Genomic DNA, 16806 nt, shown 5'->3' with positions numbered 1-16806 from the left:
CCTGGGAGAGGCTGGAGTGTCAACGCTGCATGGCTCAGACAATCTGCCATTTGCAAAACCAGCCCTTCCCTATCTCCATCTCCCTCCCTATCCACTTCTATCTCCTTCCTTATTCTCCATCTCCTTCCCCATCTCCACTTCCATTCCCTTCCTTATTCTCCATCTCCACCTCCATCCCCTTTCCCATCTCCACTTCAATCCCCTTCTTTATTCTCTATCTCCATCCCTTTCCTCATCTCCACCTTCACCTCCATCCCCATCTCCACCTTCAGGTGAACACGACAAATCAACCTTTGTTCACCCACGAGCTGCTTTTGAGCCCGAGAAGGGCAGAGGCCGACAAAAAACAATCCTGGTGGGATAATGGTTTTTGTCCTGCCCATGTCCTCCCTCACACAGCTGGCTCAGCTGTGACACTCCCCTGCCAGGGGGGACATTCCCAGGTGGGGCTGAAGGTTTCCATCCCTTCTCATGGGGCACAACTGGCCCAACTATGCTGCTCATGTCTTAGAAGGGTCATAAACCACCAAAGCCCCCCGAGTGCCCCGTGATCCACAATGTCACATCACACGGTGTGAAACCCCCACCCAGGGGAGGAACCTGGGTGTTCCCACCTGAACCTGAGCATATTTTAACCCACTGAATTTTGTGTTTTGGGGGCTTCCCCCACCCCTGGTGGATCAAGACCAAACCACTAGTTTGGCATCAAAACTGCAACACTAAGGTCTCATGGCTGGATCCATGGGTGGGGACTATTTTCTTTTCTCTCTCCTTTTCCTTTCTCTTTTTTCTCCCCCCTTCTTCTTCTCAAAAGATATCATCAGCCAGACTTAAAAGCTTTCAGCCAAAGCCTTAGCAAGTGCCTTGTTTTGCCTGGATAAGCTGAAGTCGGCTAAGCTTGACTTTGCTAAGTTAAACTTGGTTTAGTGTCTCACTTTGGATATCGTTTTCAAGTTTGCCAAGTACCTTCTTCTACCTCAGCGTTCAAGTTACTGAACCTCCTGAGGATTTGGATGTTTCTCAATCAATCTTCCCCTAAACCCGGGGTGTAACACCCCCCCTGAGTGACCCCCAGCTCACCTTGGAGCCCGACACCGCCATGTCCAGCTCGGTGCTGATGGCCACGCACGTCACCTCGGCGTCGTGGCCGTACAGGACCTGCACAGGTTTGGGAGCCAAGCCGCTGGAAAACCCACCCTGGCGTTGGGGACATGGACATCAGTGACCTGCTGGCGGTGCCCACCACGAGCTCCCCCCCTGCACAACCCCTGACCTGCTGCAGGACCTGCCACACCATGCAGGTGGTGTCCCGGGATCCAGAGATGAGGTAGATGCCGCAGAGGTCGAGAGCCAGGCAGGTGACAACATCTGGGACAGGCAGAGGGGACACCATGAGCTCCCATCCCACTGCACTCGGCATCCTGACTCCATGGGATGGCACCATGGTGTGTTTTGGGACGTGGAATTGCTGTTACCCCACTTCAAGAGGTGTTCTGGGGTGTGGAGAATCTGCTAATCCTCACCCTCCCTTCAAGAGGTGTTTTTAGGGTGGGGAATTGCTGCCAATCCCACTCCAAGACATATTTTGGGATATGGAATTGCTGCTACCCCACTCCAAGATGTGTTTTGGGGTGTGGAGCTACTGCTAATCCTCACCCGACTCCAAGAGGTGTTTTAGGGTGTGGAATTGCTGCCAACCCCATTCCAAGACATATTTTGGGATATGGAATTGCTGCTACCCCACTTCAAGAGGTGTTCTGGGGTGTGGAGAATCTGCTAATCCTTACCCCCCTTCAAGAGGTGCTTTGGGATGTGGAATTGCTGCTACCCCCCATTCCAAGATGTGTTTTGGGGTGTGGAATTGCTGCTACCCTCCACTCCAAAATGTGTTTTGGGATGTGGAATTGCTGCTACCCCCATTCCAAGGTATGTTTTGGGATGTGGAATTGCTGCTATCTCCATTCCAAGAGGTGTTCTGGGGTGTGGAGAATCTGCTAATCCACACCCCCCTTCAAGAGGTGTTTTAGGGTGTGGAATTGCTGCCAACCCCATTCCAAGATGTGCTTTGGGGTGTGGAATTGCTGCCAATCCCACTCCAAGACATATTTTGGGATGTGGAATTGCTGCTACCCCACTCCAAGATGTGTTTTGGGGTGTGGAGCTACTGCTAATCCTCACCCCACTCCAAGAGGTGTTTTGGGGTGCGAAATTGTTGCCAACCCCATTCCAAGATGTGTTTTGTGATATGAAATTGCTGCTACCCCACTCCAAGGTGTGTTTTTGGGTGTGGAGATGCTGCTAATCCTCACTCCACTCCAGAACGTGTTTTGGAGCAAGGAATCGCTTCTACCCCACTCCAGGGTGCGTTCTGGAGTGTGGAATTGCTGCCAACACCACTCCAAGATGTGTTTTGGGATGTGGAGATGCTGCTGACCCCCGTTCCACCCCAGCTCTGAGATGGACTCTGGGAGATGCCCCTCATGTGTCCCCTTCTCCTGCCACGGCCCCTACAACCCCCTCAGGGTGTTACAGACCCTCGTGATCCCCCCCCTCTGGGGAGGAGGCCATACCTATGTGGCGGGTGATGTGCCCCACCACCTTGCCCTTGGCCAGCGAGGTGACCCTCAGGCTGTTGTCCCAGTGTCCCCCGCTGAAGAGCAGCTTCCCGTCGGGAGACACGGCCAGCGTGCGGGAGCTGAGATCCGCGCCGGGGGCGAAGGGGCCCTGCAGGAACCGCTGCGTCCTGAGGGGGAGGGATGAGCTGCTGGACCGGTGGCACCCCCAGGGACCACCCCTGGGGACCGCTGAGCGGGCCCGGGTGACTCACTTGGTGTTGGACACGGTGGGGTCTTTGGTGAAGCTGAAGTAGTTGGAGATGTTCTTGTCGTAGGGCAGCCAGTTGTGGGTCCCCAACAAGCCGTTGGCGCTCACGGTGACCTGGGCAGAGGTGGAGGGGGAGGTGACACCACTCCCACCACCACAGCCCTCCTGGTTGGGTCCTGGACCACTCTGGAGCAGCAGAACCCCCCCACAGTGCCCCAGTTTTCCTGCACTCACCAGGACGTCGGGGGATCCCTGAGTGATGAAGGAATGCGCCTGGTTCTTGGGGACCACGGCCTGCACCAGGGCCACCCCGTCACTGATGCCCTGGGGGGACACAGCAGCCGGTGGGCACCTTCCTGGCCATGCCCACCCCTCCCAGTCCTGCCTGGGGACCTCCTGGGGTCACCCTCACCTCCACAAAGAAGGATTTGAGCTGGTCCAGGTGCTCGAAGACATTGGGGGAGCGGGTGTCGAGGCGGGCCAGCCTCTGGGCAGCGCTCTCTGCCGACAGCCGGGCGGGGTGGGGCTCCTGGGGGGGCGAGGGGACCCATCAGTAGGGGGGTGACCCCCCGAAAGGGGCTGGTTTTGGGGGTGGGGGGTTCTGAGCTACCTTGAGCAGCTGGCAGGGCGTCTGCCCAAAGTTGCTGATGATGCCCTCCAGGGCCTTCCGCTGCGTCTCGTCGGCGATGGCGTCCAGGTCCACGGCCCCTGGGGATGGGGACAGTCATGGGAGGGTAGCCTGGGAGGTGCCCCTGGCCCAGGAGGTGCCCCCCAGCTCCCTTCCCCATGGCTCACCCTCGTAGGTGCAGTAGTAGAAGACGTTGAGGGCCTCCACGGCGGCCGGGCCTCGCTGCTTGTACCCAAAGATGAGGTCGATCCACTCGTGGAGGTGGGCTGAGACATACTCTGACTCCTGGCCAAGGGAGGGGGCATCAGGGGGGGTTGGGAATGCCCCCCGCCCCCCTGGGACACCCCCCGGGGATGAGCTCCCCCGTCTCACCAGGGCTTTGCGGTGCTGGTGGATGAAGTCCTCGCGGGACCGCGCCCACCGCGGCAGCACCACGTCGCCCACCTTCTCGTTGGAGAGCTGGAGACAGCCCAGGTCAAAGCCTGTGGGCAGGGGGGGAGTGTGAGAGACTGGGATGTTGATGGTTGGTGGCTCAGATCATCAGCCATTTGCAAAAACAGCCCTTCCCCATCTCCATCTCCACTTCTATTGTCTTCCTTATTCCCCATCCCCTTCCCCATCTCCACCTTCAGAAGGTGACCACAACAAATTAACCTTTGTTCACCCACGAGCTGCTTTTGAGCCCGAGAAGGGCAGAGGCCGACAAGAAGCAATCCTGGTGGGATGATGGTTTCTGTCCTGCCCATGTCCTCCCTCACACAGCTGGCTCAGCTGTGACACTCCCCTGCCAGGGGGGACATTCCCAGGTGGGGCTGAAGGTTTCCATCCCTTCTCATGGGGCACAACTGGCCCAACTACGTTGGTCACGTCTTAGAAGGGTCATAAACCATCCAAGACCCACAAAGTGCCCCCAGTCCCATTTCTGGGGTGTTCCCACCTGAACCTGAACGTATTTTAATCTCCTGAACTTTGTGTTTTGGGGGCTTCCCCCGCCCCAGACAGATCAAGACCAAACCACCACTTCAACATGGACATGGCAACAATCAGCTCTCGTCACTGGATCCATGGGTGGTGAGAACTTTCCACTTGGATCCTTTCCTTCTCTTTCTTTCTTTTCCCTTACACATTTTCTTAAGTGAGAATTTTATACTTTTATATTCCTATATTTCTACAGATAATAATAAAACAAATGGCTCCATCTCTGCTTTCCATTGCAACCAAATTGTTCTGAAATAAACCCTAAAGTAATAAATAATAATTTATTAATATAAAAATATAATAATATATTAATACACAATATATAGTATTATATCATAGTAATGGAATAATATATTATGTATTATAGAATAATATACTGTATGTCATATAACATATCATATAATATATAATATATAATATCTAAAATAGGAATATATTATATTAGTAAACGATATATAATAAATAATACTATATAGTAATAGAATAATATATTGTGATATATTATATATTATATAGTAATATATTGTATAATATATGATATATAATAATATATAACATAAATCAGCAACATATTATATTAATAAATGATATATAATAAATAATATTATATAGTAACAGAATAATGTATTGCGATATATCACATAAAATATTGTATAATATATATCATACAATAATATATAATATATAATATATAACAGCAATATATTATATTAGTAAATGATATATAATAAATAATATTATATCATAGTAATAGATAATATAGTGATATATCATATAACATATAATATAATAACATATTGTATAATATATGATATACCATATAATAATATATAATATCTAAAATAGCAATATATTATATTAGTAAATGATATATAATAAATAATATATCATAGTAATAGATAATATATTGTGATATATTATACAATATATAATAGAATAACATATTGTATAATATATGATATACCATATAATAATACGTAATATCAGCAATACATTATATTAGTAAATGATATATCATAAATAATAATACATTAATAATTAACAAATATATATAAACGCTGATCATTCACGGATCTCTTAACAAGACCCTCAGTTCAGTGAGGGACACGGACCCCCCAAGTGCTCCCACGGGTGGGGATGGTCACCTCTTACCGTTCTGGTTCTCCAGGAACTCCGGGAAGTAGAAGAACTCGGGGATGAGCTCCTTGACATCCACGGGGTTCTCCATGCGCGCCTGCCACGCCGCCGGTACCGAGTGGAACTGCCGGTCCGAGCAGTCAAACCTGGTGGCAGGGGACAGCTGGTTGGAGGCCGTCTGTCCCCTCGATGTCCCCTCCTCGGGGCCCACCCTGCGGGTGCCCACCTGCCGCTCTGCAGCTGGATGTGGAGGGTGGTGAAGGGCTCGGTGCGGATCAGGTAGTGCATCACTCCGGCCGCGTTGGAGTAGTGGGTGCCGTAGTGGAACTTGTCCACGGTGCCCGTGGGGTCCTCGAAGCTCTCGTACCTGGAGGTGAGGTGGGACGGGGTCCGGCGTGAGCCAGCCAGGCGCTCCTCGCATCCCCCGTCCTTTATTTTTGGGGCACTCACTTCTCCTTCACGTCCCGGGCGTGCCGCTCGTTGGCCACCCCGATGGGCTTGGACAGGTCCCGGAACACGGCCGGGTTGGAGAGGTCCAGGGTCTCCGAGACGTAATCCCGCAGGATCCAGGGGAACTGGGGGGGAGCGGGAGGGGGGTGAGGCTGGGGGGGGCACGGGCTGGCTGTGGGGGCACAGGGGGGACACGGGGCTCACCACGGGGTACTGGGACAGGTCGTTGTAGGTGCGCCCCGCGATCGTGTTCAGCTGCATGAGGTACTCGAAGTTGGAGATCTCCCGCAGGACCCATTTCTGGAGTGAGGGGACGGGGGTGAGATGGGTTTGGGAGGGGCAGGGGACAGGGCAGACACCCCACCACATGGCAGGGCCCATCCCATGGCCATCACCGGTCCCAGAACATCTCTGATCCCTCAGCTGTCCCCAGTCCCATGGCCATGGCCCACCTCTGGTACCACAGCTGTCCCTAATCCCATGGCCACTCCTGGTCCCATGGCTGTCCCCAGTCCCATGGCTGTATCCACCCCACAGCCATCCCTGGCCCCATGGCCATCCCTGGTCCCATGGCCATGTCCATTCCGTGGCCACCCTGGTCCCACATCCATCCCTGGTTCCATGGTCACTCCTGGTCCCATAGCTGTCCCCAGTCCCATGGCCATCCCTGGTCCCATGGCCATCCCCATCCTACGGCCATCCCTGGTGCCACAGCTGTCCCAATCCCAGGACCACGGTGGTCCCAGAGCCATCCCTAGTCCCAGAGTCATCCCCAACCCACAGCCACCCCTGGTCCCACGGAGATCTCCAACCTGCAGCCATCCCTGATCCCATGAGCATCCCCATCCCACGCTGGCACACTCCCCTTTCCCATCTGGGAATTCCAACCATATGGGATGGGGATGGGCACGGAGAGGTCAGTACCTGTGTGAGCCCTGAGGCTTTGAGCAGCTCCTGGGGCGAGCGGCTGCCAAAGTAGATCTGGTTGGGGGGCCGCAGGCCGAGGATGCAGGAGTACACCTTGTTCCTCACCTGGAGGGACGGGGAGAGGACATGGAGTGACCGGAGCTCGGGCAGTGCCGTGGCCCTGGGAGGGCCTTGGGGTGGGATAAGGGTGTTCCACCTTCTTTCTGAAGTTGAGGAAGTAGTTGGCCTGGTCGATGAAGAAGAGCTCGAGGGCGGAGCGGCGCAGGTTGTAGCGGCGCAGGTGGACCTCGCGCAGGTGGGACAGGGGACGCTTGAAGTCGTAGCCGATCCCTGCCAAGATGGGGGGCACAGAGTCCCACAGGGATCACCATCCACCCAGGTCCCCATTCCCAAGGCAGGGATGGGGCTGGGAGAAGCCCACCCCCAAACCAACCGTAGGTGATGGGTTCTGGGGCAGATGTGTGGGCAGAGATAGGGCTGGGAGAAGCACAACCCCACCCCCAGTGTGGGTGATGGGTTCTGAGGGAGATGTGTGGGCAGAGATAGGGCTGGGAGAAGCCCACCCCCACCCCCAGTGTGGACGATGGGTTCTGAGGGAGATGTGTGGAGAGTGAGGGGTCCTCACCCCCCTCAGGGCTCACACGCCGTTACCTCCCTCCGTCTCCTCCTTGTCGCTGCTGCCATCATAGAAGTAGACGTGCTGGGTGGTCACCTCCAGGCGCCCGGGTACCACGGCCACCGTGGTGATGAGCTCGCAGTCCTCCGACACCACCAGCTTCTCCCGCTGGCTCTGCTCCTTGGGCTCGGCCCTGGAGGGCACAGCAGGGTAAGGACACCCCAGTGACACCCCCAGCCCGGGCGAGCCAGTGCCGTGGCAGGGATGGGAGCACTCACTGAGTGTCCAGCACAGGCAGGTCCTCCTCGGCCAGCTGGTCATCCTCCAGCTCGCTCACCTTGGCCTCCTTGGCCATGGCGAGCGGGAGGGGCTCGGCGGGGGTCTGGAGGTGCTCGGCTCCTGAAATGAGGAGGGAGTTCAGCAGGAACCCCCAGAGCTGGGGGACAAGTCCTGAGAAGGGCCCCCAAATTCCAGGCTGTCCATGACAGCTCCCAGCCCGTCCCCACACCCCTGGCACGGGGGTCCCCCGGGTGCCCCGGTGCCACCAGCCTCACCCAGGTTGTCCCGCAGGGCGCTGGCCTCCAAGTGCTGGTCGAAATTGAGGTTGGGCACCAGCTTCAGCCTCATCCTCGAGTAGGTCTCGGCGCTCGACAGCTTCCAGTGAACCTCCGGCGGGTTTCTGGGGGGCACAGGGGGCTCAGGCACCCTGGGGGTCCCTGGCTGTGCTCCCCCTGCCCGGGGACGGGGTGGGTGCTCACCGGTCGGCCCAGGCAGAGCGGGGCGAGGTGAGCAGGCGGCACAGGGACCTCCACTGCTTCAGCACCGTGCTCTGGTGGTTGTTGGCCTGCTTGAGGACGTTGCTGTGCCGGGCGTTCTCCGCCTTGGAGCGCTTGGCCACCGGCTCCAGCACCAGCTCCTGCCGAGGGAACGCCAGGGTGAAGGGACAGCAGGGCTGGGGCTTGGGGACAACCCCGAGGGGAGGAGTGTGTTCATGGGGGACATCCCCAGGGTGAGGAGAATCACCCCGGCATGATGTGCTTGGGGACAGAAGCACATCACTGGGATGATGTCCCAGGAATAATGTTCCTGGGATGATGAGTATGTCCCCAGGATAAGGAGCACATCCCCTGGGTGACATCCTTGGGGTGAGGAGCACATCCCCTGGGTGACATCCCAGGGGTGAGGAGCATGTCCCCAGAGTGACATCCCAGGGGTGAGGAGCACACCCCCAGGGTGACATCCCAGGGATGAGGAGCACACTCCCAGAGTGACATCCCAGGGGTGAGGAGCATGTCCCCAGGGTGACATCCCAGGGGTGAGGAGCACGTCTCCAGGATGAGGATCATGTCTCCAGGATGAGGATCATGTCCCCAGGGTGAGGATCATGTCCCCAGGGTGAGGACCAAATTCCCTGGATGATATCCTTGGGGTGAGGAGCATGTCCCCAGGGTGACATCCCAGAGGTGAGAAGCAAACCCTGAGGGTGATATCCCAGGGATGAGGAGCACACCCCCAGGGTGACATCCCAGGGGTGAGGAGCATGTCTCCAGGATGAGGATCATGTCCCCAGGGTGAGGAACATGTCCCCAGGGTGAGGACCACATTCCCTGGATAATATCCTTGGGGTGAGGAGCACATCCCCAGGGTGACATCCCAGGTGTGAGGAGCATATCCCCAGGGTGAGGAACATGTCCCCAGGGTGAGGAGCATGTCCCCAGGGTGAGGAGCATACTCCCTGGATGACATCCTTGGGGTGAGAAGCACACCCCCAAAATGAGGAGCACACCCCCAGGTGACATCCCAGGGGTGAGGAGCAGGCAGGACCTGGAACATCTTGCGGCTGGCCGCCTTCTCCTGCTCCCGCCGCTGGGCGCTGCTCATCATGGCATCGTAACAGGCGTTCCAGAAGTTGGACATGTGGTCGTGGCTCCTGGCAAAGGTGTCCATCTCAAACTGGGCCATGGTGGGCTGCACCTGGGGGAACCAGGAGGAGAGAAGAGCTGTTTCCAAGGGCTTCACACCCACCACCCCTCGCCCGGGTGTTCCCCCAGCGATGACACCCACGTGCTTCTCGATGAAGCCCCTCCACTCCGGGGTGGTGCAGAAGAGCTGGAAGTCCTCGTAGAAGGTGGGGCTGCCGTTGGTGGGGGGCAGGGAGGGCAGGAAGAGCTGCAGCTGCAGGGTCTCGTAGCACTGGTCCATGAGCGTGCGGATGATGGGCACCAGCCAGGAGAACGTCTCCGACTTGGCCTCCAGTGAGCGCCGGAGGGGGGTCTCCAGCTTCCCCAGGAGGTAACAGGCCTCGTCCTTCCTGGGAGCTGAGGACGTCTGCAGGAGGCTGTGCAGCTTCACGTAGGCCAGGGAGTGCAGCTGGGGGGACATGGACACGGGATGGGGCAACTCCAAGGGCTGGGATCCCACTGGGAGGGACATGGGATGTCATATGGGGCCACTCCAAGGGCTGGGATCCCACTGGGGAGAACGTGGGATGTCATATGGGGCCACTCCAAGGGCTGAGGTCCCACTGAGGGGGACATGGGATATCATATGGGGCCACTCCAAGGGCTGGGATCCCACTGAGGGGGACGTGGGATATCATATGGGGCCATTCCAAGGGCTGGGATCCCACCACAAATCCAGCTGGAGGCACATGGGACATGGGGATGGGGTCAATCCAAGGGTTGGGGTCCCACTGAGGGGGACGTGGGATATCATATGGGGCCATTCCAAGGGCCGGGATCCCACTGAGGGGGATGTGGGATATCATATGAGGCCATTCCAAGGGCCAAGATCCCACCACGAGCCCAGCTGGGGGTACAGGGGACACGGGGATGGGGCCACCCCGAGGGTTGGGATGGCAGCAGCCCCGCAGGGGAGGGAGGGGTGACCCACCTGGGGGTCCTGCAGTAGGATGTAGCCCACGAGGACTCGCAGCCCCGCCTGGGCCATCTCCCTGAGGTCAGAGGTGCCGTTGGCCAGGTGGTACCACACGCCCAGCTTGTCCAGCAGGCTGTTCACCCCCTCGTAGATCTGGGGACACGGCGAGACCCCGCCTGGGCACGGATCCCACCCCTCTCCAGCCCCCAGGGCTGATCCCAGCACCCAGCACCCCTCGGCTTTGGGTTTGGGTTGGGGGTAGCATTTAGGATTAGGGTTTGGAGTAGGGTAGAACCCAACTCATAATGGTCGTTCCGAACTAGTCTGGGTTTGGGCATCGGGCTGGGGCTCAGGGAATGGGTTTATAGTAAGGGTGAAGGGTTAGGGGTAAGGATTAGCACTGGGATTAGGTCTGGGGTATAGGATTGGTTTTAGGGGTGAGGTTTAGGGCAGGGATGCAGGTTTAAGGATTAGGATTTAGGAGGTATAGTTACGTGACAGGTTGTGAGTTAAGGTTGAGCCTAGGGTTTATAGTAAGGGTGTAGGGTTAGGGTTAAGATTAGGATTAAGGGTTGGGCTTTGTGACAAAAATGCAGAGTTAAGGTTTAGGATGAGGATTGGGACTAGGGCTGAGGTATAGGACTGGGATTAGGGTTGAGTTTTATGACAAGGAAGGTTAAGTTTTAATATCAGTATTTAGGATGTCTTAGGTTTTTAATACGGGTGTAGGGTTAGGGCTAAAATCAGGATTAAGGGGTGGGGTTTGTGACAAGGATGTAGGGTTAAGGTTTAGGATTTACTGTTGATTCACAGTTTAGGATTAATGCTGAGGCTATTTCCTAAGGTTAGGATTAGGCTTTGAATTACACTGTAGGAATAAGGCTGAGGTTATTTCCTAAGGTTAGGGCTGGGGTTTGATTCACGATTTAGGATTAAGGCTGAGGCTAGTTTCTAGGGTTAGGGTTAGAGTTAGGGTTAGGGTTTGATTTACAATTTAGGATTAAGGTTGGGGCTAGTTTCTAGGGTTAGGGTTAGAGTTAGGGTTAGGGTTTGATTTACAATTTAGGATTAAGGCTGGGGTTAGTTTCTAGGGTTAGGGTTAGAGTTAGGGTTTGATTTACAATTTAGGATTAAGGTTGGGGCTAGTTTCTAGGGTTAGGGTTAGAGTTAGGGTTAGGGTTTGATTTACAATTTAGGATTAAGGCTGGGGCTAGTTTCTAGGGTTAGGGTTAGGGTTCGATTTAAATTTAGGATTAAGGCTGACGTTATTTCTAAGGTTAGGATTATCTTTTGACTTACAGTTTCTGATTAAGGCGGAGGTTATTTCCTAAGGTTAGATAAGGCTGTAGACAAGGCTGTGTTTAGACTCAAGTCTGTCATCAGGGATCAGGGGTTAGGGTCAGGATTAAGGTCAAGGTTATTTCCTAAGGTTAGGTTAGGGTTAAGGCCCAGGTTATATCCTAAGGTTAAGTTCAAGCGCTGCAGGTAGGGCAGGATTAGGCTCAGGTCTAACATCAGGGATCAGGCACTAGCAGTAGGGTCCAGAGCTCAGGTTTGGGACCAGGAACGCCCCACCCACCTTCTCGCTCCACAGGGTCTGGTTGTTGTGCCCCTCGGAGAACAGGAAGTCCTGGAGCAGCCGGAGCAGCTTGAGGGCGTTGTGGGTGAGGCCGGGCAGGGCCCCCGGCCCCGACTCCTTCAGGTCGGTCAGCGCCGACTCCAGCATCATCTCCAGGAGGCTGGGGGACAGCACAGCTCCGGAGGGGGGCCTTTTCCCTCGGGATCCCCCCCTCTCGGAGCCGGGCGGGACTCACCTGCGCTTGATCTCGTCCGGGGGCCGCACCAGCTCGCAGGCCGAGCCCAGCTTGGTCAGCACCGAGAAGACCTGGCCCCGTTCCCGCCAGGCCGCGTCGTCCCAGCCCTCCACCCCGCGCCACGTCACCGAGAAGATGATGTTGGTCAGGAGGTTGCACAGCTCCTCCTCGGGGGTTTGCTGCCATGGGAGAGTCACAGAGCCACAGGATGTGCCGAGTTGGAAGGGACCCACAAGGATCATCCAGTCCAACTCCTGGCCCTGCACAGGTTCATCCCCAGGAGTCACCCCATGTCCCCCAGAGGATCATCCAAACCCTCCTGAAGCTCTGGCAGCCTTGGGGCTGTGCACCCTGCCCTGGGGAGCCTGGGCAGTGCCCAACCACCCTCTGGGGGAAGAACCTTTTGCTGAGATCCAACCTGACCCTGCCCTGACACAGCTCCAGCCATTCCCTGGGTGCTGTCCCTGGTCCCCCCAGAGCAGAGTTCAGTCCCTGCCCCTCCTCTGCCCCTGTCCAGGATGTTGTACCAGCAGTGAGGTCTCCCCTCAGTCTCCTCTGCTCCAGCTGAACACACCAAGTGCCCTCAGTGTCCTCACAGGGCTTCAAATCAAGGCCCTTCCCCATCCTCGTTCCCTCCTTTGGACACTCTCCAATGGCTCAATCCCTTCCTTCCATTGTGTTCCCCCAAACTGCCCCAGTGTTCAGGTGAGGCCACCTCAGGGCAGAGCAGAGCGGGACAATCCCCTCCCTGATACCCCCAGGACAGGGATGTCCCTCCTGGCTGCCAGGGCACTGCTGACTCAGGGCCAACTGGCACCACCAGGACCCCCAGGGCCTTCTCCCAACACTCCTTCCCAGTCTCTCATTCCCAGTCTGTCCGTACAAACTGCGAGCCTGGTGTCCAGAGTGCCCCGGGATGGTGGGTACGAGGGTTTGGGGTTCACCTGGGGGTTGCTGGTGTTGGAGACGTTGTCGCTGGGCAGCACGTCCTGGTAGCTGCTCTCGTCCAGGACGTTGGACAGGCTGGAGCTCTTGCGCGCCCGCATTCCTGGGAAGGGCTTGAAGCTCTCCAGGGGGGACGGGGTGCCGGGGCCGCTGCCGGGGGTCTGGGCACCGCTCTCGGCCGTGGCCACGGAGCTGGTGCTGGCCAGGTCGAGCCCCAGGTCGAAGGGGGAGGTGGAGAAGGGCGACAGCGGGTGGTAGACGCCGTCGAAGGGGGGACCGTCGCCGGGGTTGGAGGACGAGCGACTGGCCCGGTCAGAGGAGTCGAAAGACTTGAAGTTGTAGGAGTGGAAGGACTTGGTGCGGCCGCTCGGGGAGATGGAGTGGTCGGAGAAGCCCTCGGAGAGCTCCTGGTCCGAGGCCTCGTATCCCAGCGGGAGGAAGACGTCGAGCTCCTGGAGCTCGGCCGGCGGTGGGCTCGTGCCCTCCTTGCCGGGGGGGTCGGAGAGGCGGAGCAGCTCCGGGCAGCCCCCGCTGGTGCTCAGGCTGTGCTGGCGGGACTCGTAGGACTCCCGGACGTAGAGTTTGGTGAGGGTGTCCTGCCAGCCAGCCAGCCTGGCCAGCTGCCTCACCAGGTCCTGCTGGGCGTAGATCAGGTGGAAGAGCTGCAGGAGAAGGAAAAGGGAGGAGACCTGATGCTGTTGCCCCAGCTCCTGGTGGGTTGACACCTGGATCCTTGGTCCTGAGCACCCAAGATCCTCCATCACTGGCACGAGGTGCTGGGGCTGCACCATTTCCATGCTGGCACATCCATGTACAGGTCACCACCACGTCTGGGCATGGCTGGGTGCCCAGGGAGCTCAGCCCCGGGGTGACACCTCTGTCCCCTCACCTTGCGGCAGAGGTCGAGCCGGACAGTCAGGTCGGCCCGGTGGGACAGGTAAACCACGGCCACCAGGTCCTTGTAGTTGGGAGGGTCTGTGGGCAAGGAGAGACAGCACAGTGGTGGGACACCTGTTGTCCCCAAAAGCCACCAAAGATCCCAGTCCCAAGACCAGCTGAGCCTCGTGGGAAGCCACCAGCGGTGATCCCATGGCACGTGTTTTGGAGTGTATATTTTTGGGACACGGTACCTGCCCCGAGGACCTGCTCGGAGAGGCAGCGGAAGAGCAGCATGGAGTTGGGGACATCACTGAGGTAGGAGATGAGCCCGTGGTACCCGATGTCCTTCAGTTTCAGGCGGTTCTTGCTGCGCTCAGGGACCTTCTCGTACTTCAGCATCTTGTAGAGGATCTGGAGGGACAGTGAGAGGTGTCACCTCGCCGGGGACGGCGAGAGGTTGGCGCCGGGGACCCGCCTTACCTTGAAGACCCTCTCCCGCACTTCATCCGAGAACTTCTTCTGCACCAGCAGTGAGAAGAGAACCTCCACCTGGCCCAGCTCGAAGAGGAAGGAGAAGAGCTGCTCCTGGGCAGGTGAGCCCTTCAGCAGGCTGTGGATCACCTCCAGCGCCCCACACACCTGCATGACATGGGGCTGGTCGTCCACTGCCCTCCAAGTGCCCCACCACGACCTCAGTGCCCAGCTCACAGCACACTGAGGAGTTTGGGGAGCAGGGTGGCTCAGTGACGTACCTGCTGCTCGTCCTGGGCCCCAGCCAGGTAGCTCAGCAAGCTCTGCATCTCCTCCCCAGAGAAGCTCCGGCAGAAGAAATCCTTCACCAGGCTGAAGAGGGACGTCTGCACTGTCTTGATATCATCAGTGGCCGTGGTCTTCTCCCTGGAGGTGCTGATGGACAGACACACATGGGGACATGTTCTGTACGTTGTCACCTGCCACCAGCACCGTCCCAAATCCTGCCATGAAGCCTGAGGAGCTCCAGGGCAGCCCCACGTGGACATCCAGGGATCTTCTGGCCCATGGGAAATGTCCACCCCAGGCTTTTGGGTCTCTGCAGGGGGTGAGCACCCCCAGTACCACAGACACACAGCAACACATCAAACAAGAGAAGGGCATCAACTCGTTGCAGAAGCCACCACGCTGTTGGTGGCTGAGGGAGAGGGGCTGGGGATGGATTTGGGAGCCAGGCACAGGGTTGGGGACGGATTTGGGAGCCAGGCACAGGGTTGGGGATGGATTTGGGAGCCAGGCACAGGGTTGGGGACGGATTTGGGAGCCAGGCACAGGGTTGGGGATGGATTTGGGAGCCAGGCACAGGGTTGGGGACGGATTTGGGAGCCAGGCACAGGGTTGGGGATGGATTTGGGAGCCAGGCACAGGGTTGGGGACGGATTTGGGAGCCAGGCACAGGGTTGGGGATGGATTTGGGAGCCAGGCACAGGGTTGGGGACGGATTTGGGAGTCAGGCACAGGGTTGGGGATGGATTTGGGAGTCAGGTACGGGGCTGGGGATGGATTTGGGAGTCAGGTACAGGGTTGGGGACGGATTTGGGAGCCAGGCACAGGGTTAGGGATAGGACAGGACCACTTGGAGTGGAAGATCCTGCACCCACAATGTTCCCACATCAGGAGGAGGGATGTTACCCCTAGAAAATGGTGTCTATCCCACACTGGAGCTCCAGGGGGGTGAAGCCCACCATTCCCACCACCACGGTCCCAGTTCCGCCCGCGGCTCACCCGTAGTAGGTCCGGATGGAGTCGAGGACATACTGCACCCCGTACTTCTTACGGATGCGCTGCTTGTGGTCCTTCACCACGTTGGCCAGGTACTGGATGTGCCCTACAGGGAGAAGGTGTGAGGGGCCCGGGGCTGGGTGGGGACGGGGGACACCCCCAGCCCCCCGGTCCCACCTAAGCGCACGGCGAAGTCGCTGTTGCTCCAGATGCGGAAGTCGAAGAGGAGGTGCTGGTACAGGAGGTGCAGCAGGAGCCCACTGCCCTCGGAGGCCACCTGCTCCATGAGGATCTGCGAGGCCACCAGTGCGCTCATGTCCAGCAGAGCGCCGGAGACCTGCCACGGGAGGGAGGGAGGGGACACTTGTACTCCTGCCACCCCCCTGGGAACCACGCTGGGGATCGCGGGATGGAGTTTTGGGAGCTCCCCCACCTTCTGCAGCAGCGCCCCGATGATGGCCGGCCCGTGGCACTGCACCAGGCTCTCCTGGTTCACGGGGTGGTGCTGGATGAAGTTCTTCACCAGCAGCAGGAAGGCGGCCACGCTGTTCCTCTCCAGCCTGTTCTCTGCAAGGCACGGAGCTGTGAGCCTTGGGCCCACCCGAACACCCTCCTGGAGACCCCACCACCAATGCTGCTCTCCAATTTCACCCCGTTCTCCTGTTTTCCTCACATTTATGGAGGTGGAAACCTCTGTTGCTCTGAGCTTGGGAATAAGCAGCTGGGTGTCAGGAGGAAGCACGTTCCACTCGTGCCAAAGGCTCCTGGATGGACCCAGCCCTGTTCTGAGACATCAAAGACTCCACCCAGAGGCAACCCAGAGGTGGCTGGAGCCACCCTCACCTTCCCAGAACGGCTTGTTCATGACTAATTGGGTCATAACTATGTCAGAAGTGCCTTCTCCATTACCCCACACCTTGTGGTGCCTCAGGCAAGACCTCTCCTGTCTGTGGTGGACACCAGGAACACCTCCACGGCAC

General features: G+C 57.4%; 1 protein-coding gene across 1 annotated transcript in view; it reads right to left on the bottom strand.

Annotated features, from left to right (window-relative positions):
• NBEAL2 (neurobeachin like 2) overlaps positions 1-16806 on the bottom strand; it is a 44998-nt gene that overhangs the window by 3258 nt on the left and 24934 nt on the right. Inside the window, exons 20-51 of the mRNA XM_032707750.1 lie at positions 16260-16393; positions 16004-16163; positions 15830-15932; positions 14827-14980; positions 14555-14713; positions 14326-14485; positions 14085-14170; positions 13195-13857; positions 12251-12429; positions 12016-12175; positions 10452-10589; positions 9624-9929; positions 9384-9533; positions 8318-8475; positions 8114-8238; positions 7838-7958; positions 7595-7752; positions 7140-7273; positions 6941-7048; positions 6221-6316; positions 6017-6141; positions 5793-5933; positions 5582-5712; positions 3824-3933; positions 3619-3736; positions 3434-3531; positions 3236-3352; positions 3058-3147; positions 2828-2937; positions 2571-2743; positions 1274-1368; positions 1081-1197 (exon numbers count right to left, since the gene is read on the bottom strand). Of these exons, the coding sequence (XP_032563641.1) occupies positions 1081-1197; positions 1274-1368; positions 2571-2743; positions 2828-2937; positions 3058-3147; positions 3236-3352; positions 3434-3531; positions 3619-3736; positions 3824-3933; positions 5582-5712; positions 5793-5933; positions 6017-6141; positions 6221-6316; positions 6941-7048; positions 7140-7273; positions 7595-7752; positions 7838-7958; positions 8114-8238; positions 8318-8475; positions 9384-9533; positions 9624-9929; positions 10452-10589; positions 12016-12175; positions 12251-12429; positions 13195-13857; positions 14085-14170; positions 14326-14485; positions 14555-14713; positions 14827-14980; positions 15830-15932; positions 16004-16163; positions 16260-16393 (4877 nt within the window). The remainder of the gene's footprint in view (positions 1-1080; positions 1198-1273; positions 1369-2570; positions 2744-2827; positions 2938-3057; positions 3148-3235; positions 3353-3433; positions 3532-3618; positions 3737-3823; positions 3934-5581; positions 5713-5792; positions 5934-6016; positions 6142-6220; positions 6317-6940; positions 7049-7139; positions 7274-7594; positions 7753-7837; positions 7959-8113; positions 8239-8317; positions 8476-9383; positions 9534-9623; positions 9930-10451; positions 10590-12015; positions 12176-12250; positions 12430-13194; positions 13858-14084; positions 14171-14325; positions 14486-14554; positions 14714-14826; positions 14981-15829; positions 15933-16003; positions 16164-16259; positions 16394-16806) is intronic.

Source organism: Chiroxiphia lanceolata, chromosome 1 (assembly GCF_009829145.1).
Source record: "Chiroxiphia lanceolata isolate bChiLan1 chromosome 1, bChiLan1.pri, whole genome shotgun sequence".
Classification (NCBI taxonomy): Eukaryota; Metazoa; Chordata; class Aves; order Passeriformes; family Pipridae; genus Chiroxiphia; species Chiroxiphia lanceolata.
This window is presented reverse-complemented; position numbering and strand designations above follow the sequence as displayed.